Source organism: Lissotriton vulgaris, chromosome 9 (assembly GCF_964263255.1).
Source record: "Lissotriton vulgaris chromosome 9, aLisVul1.2, whole genome shotgun sequence".
Classification (NCBI taxonomy): Eukaryota; Metazoa; Chordata; class Amphibia; order Caudata; family Salamandridae; genus Lissotriton; species Lissotriton vulgaris.
In genome coordinates, this window is record NC_141697.1 from 1,207,061,095 (window position 1) to 1,207,077,307 (window position 16,213).

At 48.2% G+C, this 16,213-nt stretch overlaps 1 protein-coding gene across 1 annotated transcript in view; it reads left to right on the top strand.

Moving 5' to 3' along the window:
• The window catches only part of KBTBD12 (kelch repeat and BTB domain containing 12), a 573,283-nt gene extending 563,054 nt beyond the window's left edge, over positions 1-10,229 (top strand). Inside the window, exon 6 of the mRNA XM_086939286.1 lies at positions 9,974-10,229. Within this exon, the coding sequence (XP_086795412.1) occupies positions 9,974-9,990 (17 nt within the window). The 3' untranslated portion in view covers positions 9,991-10,229. The remainder of the gene's footprint in view (positions 1-9,973) is intronic.
• The last annotated feature ends 5,984 nt before the right edge of the window (positions 10,230-16,213 follow it).

Here is a 16,213-nt window from a genome sequence, read left to right on the forward strand (position 1 = left end):
GAACCGGTTTTCGTGCTCTGTGCTGGGGAGGGGGAGGGCTATTAAAGGAAGGGGGCGGAGAGGAGCCTGTAAGAACTCGCACCATGTTTAGTGGGTATTGCTTTCCACAATCCAATTTACGTTTCTCCATTGAGTCTATTATCATCCAATTAGAGTACAGAGGAAGGGGTGGATGTCCATCCTCACGTGTACGTGCCATGGGCAGAGTAGAGATACCTAGCACCCTGGGGACATCCATGGCCAGTGTACGCTGGATCCTAGACTTACCTTGATGGGCATTATGGAAGCATGGGGGGGGGGACAAGAGCAGCTCATTCCTCGTTGTGTGTAGACCTCCTAGGAGTTACTCGAGACATTGCAGACGAAAGGGCCCCAGCAAAGTCTGAATGGCTCAGAAGTCTGGACCCATGCTCCATAGGAGACGGTGTATAGTGTGAGGGTGCAGCAAAAAGCACCCGGAGGAGCAGACACGTACCCCCGAGATGTCATCTGTATGGTTTCTGGATCCTGCTCTTTGTACCGAGTCGAGACGGAATTCACATGATTACTTGTACATGGCGTGGAAAGCTATGTTATGACGCAATGCAGATCCTTTGCTGGTTCGTTTTATTGTTCTCTTTTACAAGAAAAAAAAAATCTATAAAATAAATGTATACAAGTGTTCCTGATCAAGTTTTCTACGCGAAACGTTTTGTTTTCATTGTAAACACGGTTTACAGTTTTCGCAATAATGATCAAAGAAATGGCGTGCTCATGGTCCTAGGTTTTGGAACATTCAGCGCCTGCACAACTGATGAGTTGCCAAGAAACACAAGCACAGCAACGATTTTGTTAAAAGGCCAGCAGCTAGCACATAAATCTGTAGACGCGTCACCGATATGTCAGCTAATTGAGTCTGCTCGACACTTCTTAACAAGCCTCCCATCGAGTGTAAAGCCTTTATGTAAACCAAACCCACACACAGCAGTGGGGGCGTAAAGAAGCTGGTTTAGTGCGTTCTCTCTTAGCTCCAAGCCTTTCACCGTAACACGGCGGGCAAGGGAGGGGGCGGAGAGGGGAGAGGTGCGACACGGCAGGCAGGCAGGGGAGGAGAGAAGGAGGAGGAGGGGGGAGGAGAGTAGGGGAGGCACGGCCTAGCGGCCGTGCAATCAAGAAGTGAGGGGGCGGAGCGGTTTACAGTTTTCGCAATAATGATCAAAGAAATGGCGCGCTCATGGTCCTAGGTTTTGGAACATTCAGCGCCTGCACAACTGATGAGTTGCCAAGAAACACAAGCACAGCAACGATTTTGTTAAAAGGCCAGCAGCTAGCACATAAATCTGTAGATGCGTCACCGATATGTCAGCTAATTGAGTCTGCTCGACACTTCTTAACAAGCCTCCCATCGAGTGTAAAGCCTTTATGTAAACCAAACCCACACACAGCAGTGGGGGCGTAAAGAAGCTGGTTTAGTGCGTTCTCTCTTAGCTCCAAGCCTTTCACCGTAACACGGCGGGCAAGGGAGGGGGCGGAGAGGGGAGAGGTGCGACACGGCAGGCAGGCAGGGGAGGAGAGAAGGAGGAGGAGGGGGGAGGAGAGTAGGGGAGGCACGGCCTGGCGGCCGTGCAATCAAGAAGTGAGGGGGCGGAGCGGTTTACAGTTTTCGCAATAATGATCAAAGAAATGGCGCGCTCATGGTCCTAGGTTTTGGAACATTCAGCGCCTGCACAACTGATGGAAAGGGGCGACCACTCGGTCCCCCCGAACGTATGGATGAGTGCCTCGATCCCCCCGGGAAGCCATTTTTGGGCGGGAGGCGCGTCTCGGCTGGTATGCCCGAAGCGGCGTAGCCGGGGCGCGCCTTTTCCCGCCCTAGAGTGGGCTGGCCTAGACACCGACGCAGCCAGCCACGCCCCCGGGGCGGGCAGGGGCGGGTTTTCGCCCGCCCTGAAGACGGATAAAAGAAGGCGCAAGACCAGAAGACGTCCTCTTGTTCTTGTGCTCCGAAGCTGCACCTCCTCGCTACACGTGAGCTCGGGACGGAACGAAGAGCCAATTTTGAGCGTTTTGATCGTTTTCTTTGTCTTTCAGAGACTTCGTCGGAGAGATGCCCAAGAAAGGCCCAAAGAGAATGACGACCGAGCAGATGGTTCGGGCCCTTTTTAAGGATATGTCCGACATAAAGAAGCGGCTGGCGGAGCGAGATGGGGAGGAGGGATCGGGCCAACCACCGGCTGGAGGGAGACCTAAGAGATCGAAAAGGGTTCCAGCTGGGGGGGGCGTCCCGGCTCCCTCTGCCCCGCTCGAGGCGCCGACCCCAGTACCGATCGAGGGGAATCCAATCCCCGTTGTCGTCACCCCGACACCTAAGGAAGACATGCCCCCCGAGCTGGCAGCACAGCTAGCAGCATGGTTGGGGGATAGCAGTGATGGCGCCACGGCTGCTGAGGCACAGGCGCTGATCAAAAAGCTTCGTGAGAAGAAGGAGGCAGCTAGAGTGGCCGTACCGTTGGCAGGGATAGACAAGCCGCAAGCGGCAGAAGCTGCGTCCGGTTCAGGTAAGCGGCCATTGCCGATTGCACGGGACGAGTCAGCACCCTCTCGTAGAGAGAGATTGGGACAACATGTGCCTTTAGCCATAAAGGAAAAGATCTGGGCAGGGGAATACGTGAATATTTTTTCCTTGCTTGTTGATCATTATGATGTGGAGCATGTAAAAAGTCAGAAGGACCTAATGCATCCGAGTGTTTGGCGCGCAAAAATGGCCGCCTTTAAGGTAAATGAGAACATTGGGAACTGGGGCAATGCCTGGGGTATTTTTACATCGATTTTGGGGGAACGTAGGCCCGAGTTGCTTCCTGAGTTTCCCGTTTACCAATCACGAATTATGGGTTACTCGACGGCGTATCAAGGTAACCATTGGTTTTGTTATGATAATCTGTTCAGGAAGGAAAAGGAACATAACAAGAGTTTGACCTGGGATTGTTACGATTCTTTAACATGGGATAAAATGAAAGAATCGGGAATGTTAAGAATGCCATTGGTCGGGAGCAATGTTGTTGACTACTCCCGCCAAAATGTGGGGTCGCCCTTTCGACCAAGTACGAGCACCGACGACCAGTCGAGGCCCGCAGGTAATAACGGGAGAAAGGGTTTCTGTTATAACTTCAACAAAGGGAAATGTACCAGGCCTCCGGGGTCCTGTAAATTTAGACACGAATGTAGTACGTGTGGGTCATCCCATCCTGAGTCAGCGTGCAGAGCCAGAACGGGTGAGAATGGGGGCAAGGGAGGCGCCAAACAGGTCTAATTTAGTCCGAGGGGCGCCTCTACCAACCCCGATTGATACCTTGGCAATGATCCCCTGGCTCAGTGATTACCCGGATCGTGCGTCTGCCGGGGTGCTGCGGAACGGTTTTACACATGGTTTCCGCATCCCGGTGGGGGACTTTCAGGGTGTAGGGATTTGCAAGAATCAGCTTTCTGTCTTACAACATTCATCTGTGGTGCAGGAAAAAATTCAGAAAGAGGTTAGCCGGGGACGGGTCGCCGGCCCGTTTAGTGTACCCCCGGTACCGGATTTTGTTTGTTCTCCGTTAGGGGTGGTCCCCAAGAAGGACCCAGGTGAGTTTCGTCTGATCCATAATCTGTCTGCGCCACACGGCCTTTCGGTGAACGACGCAATTGATCCTGAAGTTTGTTCGGTGCGATACGCATCGTTTGATGAGGCAGTAGCCATCTTGAATCGCCTGGGGCCCGGGACGTTGATGGCGAAATCCGATATCGAGTCAGCGTTCCGGTTGCTCCCGGTACACCCAGACGACCAGCGTCTTTTGGGATTCGGGTTCCAGGGATCATTTTACATGGATAAGTGTATGCCAATGGGATGCTCTATATCATGTGCCTATTTTGAGCAATTCAGTACTTTCCTGCAATGGGTGTTCACTAAGAAGACGGGTTTTCGAAATGTGATGCACTACCTTGACGACTTTTTGTTCCTTGGCCCCGCCGGAAATCCCGAATGTGCCCAGGCCTTAAACGAATTCTGTGGGTTGATGGGTCATTTTGGCGTGCCGTTGGCACCGGGTAAAACTATGGGTCCCACGACTTGCCTCGAGTTTTTGGGGATCGAGTTGGACTCAAGGGAGGGGTGTTTCCGTTTACCGGCTAGCAAAGTGTTACAATTCGGGTCAGCCCTCCGAGTATGTTTAAATACACCCAAGGTTACACTGCATCAGTTGCAACAATTAGTGGGGAAGTTGAATTTTGCCTTGAGAGTAATCCCAATGGCTCGCCCTTTTTCCCGCTCCATTGCCCAAGCGATGATCGGCCTGAAGGAGGGTCATCATCGCACGAGGTTATCGGCTGAGGTCCGCCAGGACATGCGGATATGGTTAGCATTCCTGGCGGACTTCAATGGCCGAGTCGTCTGGAACAAGCCAGCCGTGTCCTCGGAAGAGCTTGGGCTATGGACGGATTCAGCAGGAAGCATAGGGTTTGGCGCCATCTTCGGCACGAGCTGGTCTGCTCAAAGATGGCCCCTATGGTGGCACGAGAAGGGGCTAACGAGTAATATCGCTTTCCTTGAATTATTTCCCATTCTCGTTGCCCTGAGAACCTGGCCAGAAGGTTTCAGAGATCATTCTGTAGTTTTTTGGTCCGACAATATGACCGTGGTAGAATGCATCAACAGTCAGTCAGCCCATTGTAAATTGATTTTGAGGCTGCTCAAAGAAATTGTCTTACTATGTATGCAACTGAACGTGGTTTTCAGAGCAAAACATGTCCCAGGGGTGATGAATCAGGCTGCTGATGCACTGTCTCGTTTTCACATGCAGGCTTTCTCGGGTTTCCTTCCTTCAGCGGACCCGGAGCCGGCACCCTTCCCCGAAGCTCTCTGGTCTCTCGGTGCCCCGAACTTCGTCACCTCGTGGGAGAGAGTCTAGCACCCAGGACAAGGAAGGCATATGAAGGGGCGTTCCAGGCCTATTTAGCCTTTTTGGGGGCAGAGAGAGGGGGTCTTTGGGGTCAGGAAGAGTGGGTAGTACTCTTTCTTATGTCTTTACACAGGGCTGGGAAATCGGTGGCTACGGCCCAAAGGCATCGTGCCGCCATTTCCTTTGTTGCCAGGGCCCATGGCATCCTGGACCCAACAGCGTCTTTCACAGTACAGAAAGCGCTGCGTGGGTGGCAACGCCTAGAGGGTCGCAGAGTAGACGTGAGACGACCGATAGGTCTAGACAGGTTGTCCCTGTTACTGGCCACACTCCCGAATACATGCTCGTCCCCTTTTGAGACCTGTTTGTTCCGGACTGCATTTACGCTGGCGTTTCACGGGGCTATGAGAGTTAGTGAGCTGGTTGCAAGGAACAAACAGGATGTGACGGGGGGCTTGTGCAGGGAACATGTTCAGATCAGGGGGGACGCGATGATTGTCTCCTTTCTCCGGTCTAAGACTGACCAAGATGGGAGAGGGGACTGTACGATCATTCGCAGGAACCCCGAGTCATCCATGTGTCCGGTACAGTGCTTAGAAGATTACCTAGCACAGAGAGTGGCATCATGGGGGGGGACATTGTTGAGGCATGCAGACGCCACCCCGCTGACGAGGTTTCAGTTTCAACGGGTGCTTGCAATGGCCATTGCCGCAGCGGGCTTGGACCCGGGCGAATTTGGGACCCACTCCTTTCGTATAGGGGCTGCCACTGAAGCTACAGCCAGGGGTCTTAATGTAGAACAAGTGAAACGTGTGGGGCGCTGGTCCTCCAATTGTTATAAGAGGTACGTGCGATTGCACATGTTGTGAAGCTGTATTCATGTACTCACGCCTCTTGTCTTTTGTTTATTTTCAGTTGTGCAAGCTTACGCGGCAGGGCAGACTGAGCAGTCGACCCAACACCAGGCCAGCGGTCGCACGTCACCGGCTGTGAAGAAGGAGGTGTGGGTCGTGGGCCACTCATACGTGAGACGGGCCGCAGACGTATTCAAAGCAGGTGACATGATTCACGTAGCTGGGGAATACGGGTACAGAGTGTCCTTCTACGGAAGGGGCGGTCTCTGTATTGACCAGTTTCAGGAATTTTTTGAGGGCCTGTTAGGGCGGATGAGGTCACCGCCGTCCATAGTCATAGTACATTTGGGGGGCAATGATTTGGTCACCACCGGTAGACGACTGCTCCTGGAGGCTATGCTTTCCACGGTAAGTTGGTTAGCGAGGAGAGTTCCGGGGTGCCTAATTGCGTGGTCTCATATGATTCCACGAAAAGTGTGGCGGGGGGCTATCTCGATCCCTGCTTTGAATCATTCTGTTAAAAAGTTGAATAACAAAGTGAGTAGGTTGTTCCGGTCCAAGACATTGCATTCAGTCTCGCATAATTGTATTAATGATGATAGTATGTATCTGGGGGATGGTGTGCATCTGTCGAGGGCGGGGAACGAGTTACTCATAGGAGACTTCCTAGCCTGGTTAAAATCTTTAAAGCATGACCTTTAGGTAGGAGTTTTGTGGGGGGTCCGGATAGCCGGTCAACTATCCGGACCTGTGGCGGTAAGGTCATGATCGGTGAGCACTAATTGGTAGATCCCTATGAGTGGGCGTCACCCAACACGGATGGGAGCGCTCGGGAGAGGTGGCCATTGGCCCCTCAGTGGGGAGGCGGTCCCGTCTAAGGGCGGGTCGCCGGAAGTAAAGGAAAGGCGGTCAAGGCCCCTTCCTTTGTAGGAGGGGTTACAGCCCCCTCCTGGGGAATTTCCCGGGGCCAGTGTCATCTGCGACGGCAGATGCGGTAAGTTGTGTGGGGTGGGGAGAGGTCAACGATACCTTCTAGATACCACACACAAGTGTTCGAACGACCTTTAAATGGCGTCGAGTCTTAAGTGCCCCCGTCAAGTCAAGGGAAATTGTTAGTAGTTGCACTTGTGGTAAGCCCCTGTGCCATCGCCCCTCCTAAGTGGGAGGGGTAAGTCTGGTTAGGGATCTTGACACCGGTTATGACCTTGCCGTTGGCCCTTAAACGTTAGGATGTACAATTTCAGTGTTCTTAGAGAATGTTTTGTAGGATGCTAGTTCGGCTAGGAGAACCTCTGTATTAGAGATTATGTTAAGGTTAGCCAAACATCGTAATGTGATAATGAAATTGTACATAACATGAAAACGTTTAATGTTTTAATTTTTTGTTTTAATAAATACGGCCGGGATGGTCACTCCATCCCACATCCAAAAACTTTAAGAACAGTTTCCGGTTTCCCTTCCTTTTGGGGATTGTGTTGAGAGGGGGTGGCGGGTATCTCAGCCATATGGAAAGGGGCGACCACTCGGTCCCCCCGAACGTATGGATGAGTGCCTCGATCCCCCCGGGAAGCCATTTTTGGGCGGGAGGCGCGTCTCGGCTGGTATGCCCGAAGCGGCGTAGCCGGGGCGCGCCTTTTCCCGCCCTAGAGTGGGCTGGCCTAGACACCGACGCAGCCAGCCACGCCCCCGGGCGGGCAGGGGCGGGTTTTCGCCCGCCCTGAAGACGGATAAAAGAAGGCGCAAGACCAGAAGACGTCCTCTTGTTCTTGTGCTCCGAAGCTGCACCTCCTCGCTACACGTGAGCTCGGGACGGAACGAAGAGCCAATTTTGACCCACCCACCAGCCCCTGAGGACAGCAAAGTTGTTGTGCAATAAAGTGAATTGATAAGTTTGTTTTTCCGTTTCGTTTACAGGCTATAACAGTATCAGTTTGTGGTTAATAAAGATGGTGAATATCGTTTAGGTTGTTACGATTAAAGTGATTTGATGTGATGTTGCATTTTTAGCATGTTCCTTCGGTCGTAGCGACCAATGTTTTCATAGGTTGAAGAATTGTCGTATTTATTTTTTGGTAGGCGGTAAGGTCATGATCGGTGAGCACTAATTGGTAGATCCCTATGAGTGGGCGTCACCCAACACGGATGGGAGCGCTCGGGAGAGGTGGCCATTGGCCCCTCAGTGGGGAGGCGGTCCCGTCTAAGGGCGGGTCGCCGGAAGTAAAGGAAAGGCGGTCAAGGCCCCTTCCTTTGTAGGAGGGGTTACAGCCCCCTCCTGGGGAATTTCCCGGGGCCAGTGTCATCTGCGACGGCAGATGCGGTAAGTTGTGTGGGGTGGGGAGAGGTCAACGATACCTTCTAGATACCACACACAAGTGTTCGAACGACCTTTAAATGGCGTCGAGTCTTAAGTGCCCCCGTCAAGTCAAGGGAAATTGTTAGTAGTTGCACTTGTGGTAAGCCCCTGTGCCATCGCCCCTCCTAAGTGGGAGGGGTAAGTCTGGTTAGGGATCTTGACACCGGTTATGACCTTGCCGTTGGCCCTTAAACGTTAGGATGTACAATTTCAGTGTTCTTAGAGAATGTTTTGTAGGATGCTAGTTCGGCTAGGAGAACCTCTGTATTAGAGATTATGTTAAGGTTAGCCAAACATCGTAATGTGATAATGAAATTGTACATAACATGAAAACGTTTAATGTTTTAATTTTTTGTTTTAATAAATACGGCCGGGATGGTCACTCCATCCCACATCCAAAAACTTTAAGAACAGTTTCCGGTTTCCCTTCCTTTTGGGGATTGTGTTGAGAGGGGGTGGCGGGTATCTCAGCCATATGAGTTGCCAAGAAACACAAGCACAGCAACGATTTTGTTAAAAGGCCAGCAGCTAGCACATAAATCTGTAGACGCGTCACCGATATGTCAGCTAATTGAGTCTGCTCGACACTTCTTAACAAGCCTCCCATCGAGTGTAAAGCCTTTATGTAAACCAAACCCACACACAGCAGTGGGGGCGTAAAGAAGCTGGTTTAGTGCGTTCTCTCTTAGCTCCAAGCCTTTCACCGTAACACGGCGGGCAGGGGAGGGGGCGGAGAGGGGAGAGGTGCGACACGGCAGGCAGGCAGGGGAGGAGAGTAGGAGGAGGAGGGGGGAGGAGAGTAGGGGAGGCACGGCCTAGCGGCCGTGCAATCAAGAAGTGAGGGGGCGGAGCTGGGGGAGGCTGTGAGAGAGAGTAGGCAAGGCAGGCGGCTGGGGGCATGTGCACGCTCATTTAAGCTCAATGCGCATGCGCATTGAGCTTAAATTTCTCGTGCACTGCAAGGAATCGCCACGATTCCTTGCAAGTTGGATAAAGAGTGGATAAGCCACCATAGACTCGCAAGCTCGATGCGCATGCGCATCGACAGGCGAGACCTAAAAATAGTCAGGATTAATCCCAAAGGAAAGATAACCTGGATCCCTATTATATCCTGTGAGTCAATCGACAGCTGTTTATGAATACAAGCAATAGCGTTCTTAAACAAAATTACTAGGCCTCCACTGGCTCTTCCAGATTTCTTCAGATCTAGTGCATCAGCACTATATCTGGTGTAACCATTAATGGATACCCTATCGACAGGCCATGTCTCTTGGAAGATACAAACATTTTTACTTCAATAAAAATAAACCACCCTAGATCTAAATATTTAGAAGTTATCCCAGCCAAATTCCGGGAGATGATAGACAAACAAGATTTAACTTCACAATAGGCCACAGTAATAGAAGTAGAAGCCCCCTCTCCCAGAATAAAGTTGGCATCACTATCAAGATTAACATTATTATACCCCTGCTCTTGATTATTTATGATAGAAGAATTATTGGGAGGAACAGTTTTAGGCATTTAGGTCGAGGATGGCCTTGTGACCAAGTGGACTTTATTTGGGATACGCCCTGAGAGAAGAAAAACATCAGCTAAAAGCTGGAGTAACATTTTAGGCAATGGAATTCCATACCACTGGCACATTATTTGGGCCACTCTTTGGCTGTAAGACTAGTCATTTCAGAAGAATTACACAAAGTAAACTTGTTACCTGAGATTTGCACATATATGTATTTGAATAAAATGTATGATGTATATAATTTTTTCCGCCCTGACAGTGTTGATTATCTTGTGATTTTTTTATGATATATGGGCCAGTGCTTACGACTTTGGTGTTTTAATCTTTCTAGGAAATGAGGACAAGTGATTTGTGCCAGGTGGAAGTTCAATCTTTCTGGAAGTACTCTTCAGTGGTACCTGGGTTCGTTGTGGGACGATCTTCTTCCCGCTGTCGCAAACAGAGGACCCTGAATTCCTTGGATCCAGGACATTTGAGTCGGGCTCCCGTTGGGCTAGTTGGTGGTTCTAGTTGTTGTTGATCCTTCGTTTCAAGGTCTCCGAAGGTTTAACTGTTTTGCTGGTATTTGAGGCAAAGAAACAGGAAGTTGAACAGCAACATGAAGGGTATATAGGGCTGTGGGCAGTAGCGTTGGGACATGTGACTGTGGTGGTCTTGGGAGATGTAGTGTTTTGAAAGTATTACATTTGATTGGCTGCTGAAAATTAAAGAGATTGGCTCCTGTGGACTAATGGAAACGTATTTTTAATAAAGCTTGCACAGTGGCAATGTACCTGGTTAGATTGATGTCAGAAAGAGAGCAAGCAGAACACACCACAGATTTAGTTTGTATGAACAAATGATTTATACAGTGAGTTTTTAATTGAAAACAATACATATTTGGTATCTAAATAATAGTCAAGTATTGGTGAGTGGTGTCCCAGTGAAAAAATGGAACCTAAACTAATGGTGACATATTTGTGACATATGTACAAGGTTTCCTTTAAAACATAAAGACGACCATTAACAGGTATACATTGTGTATATCCGCACTTTATACAATGATAAGTGCTGGATAATGGTTCGCTTTTGTAAACAGTCAACGGCGTTTCGACCCTGTGTGCAATATAGGGTTTCTTCAGGACCTGGAGTGTAGGGACCCCTGAAGGATGGTCTGTGTAAATCATTGTTCATACAAACTAAATCCATGGTGTGTCCGGCTTGCTCTCTTTCTGACATCAATCTAACCCTGTACATTGCCATTGTGCAAGCTTTATTAAGAATACGTTTCCATTAGTCCACAGGAGCCATTGTTTTCCTGATAATCCTTTAACTGCCTTGGCTCCTTGTGAGTAGGGTTCCCTTGTCCTTTGCTCTAGAAAATTAAAGAGAAGCATAATCCTAGCTTCTGTGTCCTTAATATAATTGAAAATTCTTGTTGCGAATGCTTGAAAAAAATTTGGGGCATATTACCAAGCAATAGCGATAATTATCACCATTGCTTGGTTAGAGACAAAAATTTACCGCTGAGCTGCGGCGATTTTTACCGCAAATAAACCTTGGTATTACCAAGGTTTATCGCAAATGCGATAAAAATCGCCGCAAATGAATGAATATCGCTGAAAAGTCAGCGATATTCATGCATTACCGAGCTAATGCTCTTAGCCATGTTATCCACCTCCCTTGGATAACATGGCTAAGAACTGCTCAGGGCAGGTGTTAGCTTTTGGAGATATTTGCGCTTAGCGCGAATATCTCCAAAAGTTGGTAATAGGAGATAGCGATTTTAGCGACTGTTTTCAGTCGCTAACATCTTGGCACGCCCACTTTGCATGTCATTAGTGATAAATATCACTGACATGCAAAGTGGGGCCCAAGATGGTCGCTATCTCCTACTAGCTGTCGCTAACTGGTCTTAGCGACAGCTAGGTAATAGGGAGATAATTTTATCTCCGCTTTCTTGGCTTTTAAAGCCAAAAAAGCGGAGATAAACCCCCTTGATAATATGCCCCTGTATTCACCAGCATGACTCCGCTTCCATTGCTCAGCGTGAAGTTACTGAGCTTCATGGGGAGTAGTGTAGTTGGTTGGTCACAGTTTTGATGTTTTCAGATGATTCCTGCTGGGACAGCCTGTTGTTGATTCTGAATCCGAAAGGTTCTGCTATGCTTGTCCATATGTTGATATCACTTTGCATCTTTCTAAAACCAATTCCCAACCTCCATTTCTTCTCAGATTATGACCCTAGCGATTTTCATGTACTCATTTGCTTAGCAAATCACTCTATTTTTGCCTCATTTCACTGTCTCAAAATATTGGTAGGTTACCCTCCCTTGATTATTGAGCTTTTCCTCTTCCAACAGTGTTAAGGCCTGTGTGCTACAATAAAATTGCAGCAGCGTCTGTGATTCTAAAATGTTTTCTAAAACAAGATAAGAAAATTTTTGTTTAACTCGTGCTGCTTGTATAGGTATCTCGCGGAAATGAAGTATTCCTGCCATCTTGTGGTTACATAGAATATTGCGCTAGTGGAAAACAGGTTTTCAATTTGTACCTGGCAGGAAACGTTTGGCACTCGTTGAACAAGCAGGGCGCATATGGATGGCTTATGATTGAAAGCGTCTCTTCAATCACTGTTGAGTTTAGGTATTCAATAACTCCTCGTACCTGCACTCTGTCACTCATCCTTGCACTCATGCATACATTCATTTACATAATTACTCATCCTTGTATGAAACTACTCTTCCATTCACAATAAATCACACACAGAGACTCATGAAGCATATGCAAGACAATTAAAAGAATAAAACTCACTTGGTGGAGGAGCTACGCTAGCAAACAAGATGGCCGCGTAATCTCCCGGCTCCACCGACCTCCGACTCCTGCCAGAAGATCCTGTCATTTATCCTGATTTCGCCCCCTGCCTCCGAGTGTATGAACCGGACTAGAGCTTAATGGTGCGATCCCGAGATTTCTACCTGTTTGGTAGACGAAGATACATTGTGTGGCAGTTTGCAGCCTAGACCAAATTGGAAGCCGGGGTCTCGAGTACTGGCCCAGCCGGGTTACAGTTGAACAACATCGGCTGTAGTGGTGTGACAGGGTCCGGTCTACCGAAGTGGAAGATTTTTTGGACCAATGTTTGGCTGAATTGGTGACCATCGAAGGAGGGGCGACGATGCACAACTGAAGCGGTGGACGGGGGTCCCTGGCCCGGTGGCCCGGTTAGGGCCCACTGGTGTTCGCTGGGTTGGGATCTCCGCCTGCGGTGGCGGAATTCGGATCATTATTGCAACCAACGATAAGTCCCCCTCTACAGTCGTCCGTTCCACATCCACCTGTTCCCCCCGGGGAGACCGGGCTCTCTGGGGACGTGAACATGATCGAAACCGAGCGAGGAGTGGTGGAACGGACCGAGAGTGACCCGTCACTACGAACTGTGCTAGCAACAGGGTCACTTCATGTTCGCCTTGAAACCCACATTCATAAAATGATAGCACGTATGTCTGGAATTGGGCAGATTGGACCGGACCCTGCTCCACTACGAGAAACGGAACGACTCGTGATACCCAAGATGCCACTTAGAGCCTCTGACCAGTGTCTTGACTGATGAGAACAAGCTCGATGCCGTAAGTGGATTGTCGACTACGAAAGGACTATTTGATGCTCCCTTTCCGGAGACTCTTGATGGGAACTGTTGCTGGTTTGTAACTGCGTCACTCCCCTACACATCAGCACCGCTAAGATGGCGGATGGAAAAACGTTGGGAATTCATAACGGTGAGGGGAGTCTTTGGACCTGACAGAGCTCCCGGCACTTTCATCTCTTTGCTAAGTCTCGATTTGAACTTTGGTACAGTTTTGTTGTGCTTTGACTATCCTGCGGAAGCGGCAGTTCGCCCGGAGGGAGCTCACACGTCTGATCGGAAGGGTCAAGGATGAGACTAAGTGACTAAGTTTGACATCGAGTCTTGCTGGACATGGGGTTTGCAAACATGATGCTCTCGGGAGGTTGGGCGGTATTTGAAGTTCCCCCTGTTGCGATACGTAGTTGCAGCCTAATAGACTTTTTGACTTTCGTATAGGGATTCTGATTCTGGAGGGGGGGAGGGGGGACCGGGGGCATGTATGAAGATGCCCTCCTCCATTTTCTACTTTTTTTTAGTGTTCGTTAGTTGGGGCGACAGGCACACTGCTAGTTGGGGTTAGGCGACAGCCATATGCAGGGGTGCAGGATGGGGGGATGGGTTTATTGTTTTGTCCTCTTTTTTGTTTTTATGGTTTATTTTTCTTCGTACTCTCTTTCACTTTCCTTTGATAAGTATAGTTTACAGAACATCCTGACTTTCTCACTCCGGTGCCTACTCGTCTCACGGGTTCATACTCTGTGACTCTGGGCAATAGCTTGCTTAATCTCCACGCGGCGGGATGCCTGGCTTTCACCTTGTGGATACCCTGCCGGGGTTACCTCACAGGGGAACACCAGGACGGGTTCCCAAAGCAAGCGCCGCGAGACCCCTTTGGGGTGATACGTGCGCTATATAAGTAACCACGTTTACGTTTACGTTTTCACTTACAGTGGTTTCTATATTGTACTGTTGCCCACCCTGCTTCCCTAACATTAGCGTAGGCATCTCAATTGTTTTCCGTTGCTCGCATCTATCCTGTTTTTCAAGCCTGCTCACCTTACTATTACGTCTGAATGTGTGGCACCTGATATGTCTATTTCCTTCTTTGTTTTGAAAATAATAAAAAGAATTATAAAAAAAAACTCACTTGGCGTCCCCCTTGGAATGGTATGTTTATCACAATATTCAATACCATGATGGATGAAATTTTGCTTCTAAACATGGCAGCCATTTTGGACCTGTGAAACAATAATGCACTATGTACAATACCATTTTCAAGATAACCTCCCTATTAGAATTGGAGGCCCTGTGGGATGTGATATCTTACTGATTAAATGAGTCGAAATGTGGGGTCAGGTAGCACTATGTGGGGAGGTGCTCTGCTGAAGCTTTATTTAAAAAAAAGGAGATGGAAAGAAGTAAAAGGGGACCAATAAACAGAGAAAATTGAAAACGAAATTATCACCTTCCAGCCCTGGCACTGAAGCATACTCAGTTTCAGTAGGATGTCAACTTTTGATCAGGTAAAATGCCATTGTTCACAGAACATTAGGGTCAATGGTGGAAGTGGCCCATGCTATTTGCTATTTGCTGTGATGGGCCTAATGGGAATGACACTCAAAAAGACCAGTGGCTGAAGAAGACTAACCAAAGCCCTTTGTTGTATGTGTATGACTTTAACATTAATTTGGATTTTACCCCCATGTTCTTGTGATGGCAACTCAGGACAGTCAATGTCACATTTTATGTTTTTTGTGGGTTTTATCTTCTATTTTTCAAATATTTTCTCTCCCTTTTTTAAAGAAACAAGAAGTTAGACATTTAATACTGGCACGTGAATTGTTTCTTCACATGAATGATGAAGCTGAGATAATTTGTTTGGGTGCCTTTTCGAAAGCTGTTGTAAGAGAATGTCGCTCCGTGAATACTGTACAGCTCAGATGCACGATTTTGCACTTTATGTACTTTTGAGGGCACTGGATCTCTAAACGTTTTGATTCATTATGCGTCATATTTATGGTTTTTAATGTATTTTTATTGTTCCACTTCTATGGATACAAGTATTCGAATAAAGTTATATTGAATTGAATTGTATATGCATGAATATATTTTTCTGGTTTGCTTGCTTTTCGATAAGCTTTGCAGAAAGCTCAAGCTGCCCAGCCAGATCTAAACACAGAGATAATGTACAAAGTTACAGTTTGGAAAATAGTATATATTTCATCTTAAGAGTGTCTAACAAGGATTAGCAAAGTGTATATCACCCACTTCCATCACAGCAGGCTAACAGATGTTATTCTCCCATAACCTTTTTATAGGTACAAACTGCTGAATAAAATTTGTAGGACATGCATTTAGATTTCTGGTGCTAGTTGTTTGGATATGATGTGGTATAATTGTTGAATGCGCGTCTTCTCAACCACTTAGGTGTGCATGCCCCCCAAAAGTAATGGAATACTATCACACTGAAGGACCATTGAGCGTCCCTTACTGTGCAGGTTTATTTGCATATGTCTATGCACATGATTTGCCTATGGTTCCTAGTATGATTGTAATGCCCACTGCTATCATTAGCAGAGACTGTTACTGAGCAGCAACACCTCACTCGCCCCTTCTTGGTGTAAGCAAATGTGGGATCTGCTGACTTCACTGACGCTATGATTACTTATGGTAATCCTCATTACTCCTAGTCCTACTCGCCCTCGACCCAGTCATTACTAATGAGGTATATTCCACTGACAGGAAACAAAATAGGAAACGCTTTTAGGCTCCACCCACCCTCCTCCCAGGGGCTATAAGTACATAGCCAACAGAAAGCACTTCCTGACATACCGAGTAACAAAGGCCTGAACAGGGAGGGTGGGTGGTGAGCATGACTGGGTCCAGGACGAGTAGGACTAAGAGTAATGGGGATTACCGGTAAGTAATCATTTATTTATTTAGTCAGTAGCCAGGTAATTAGTG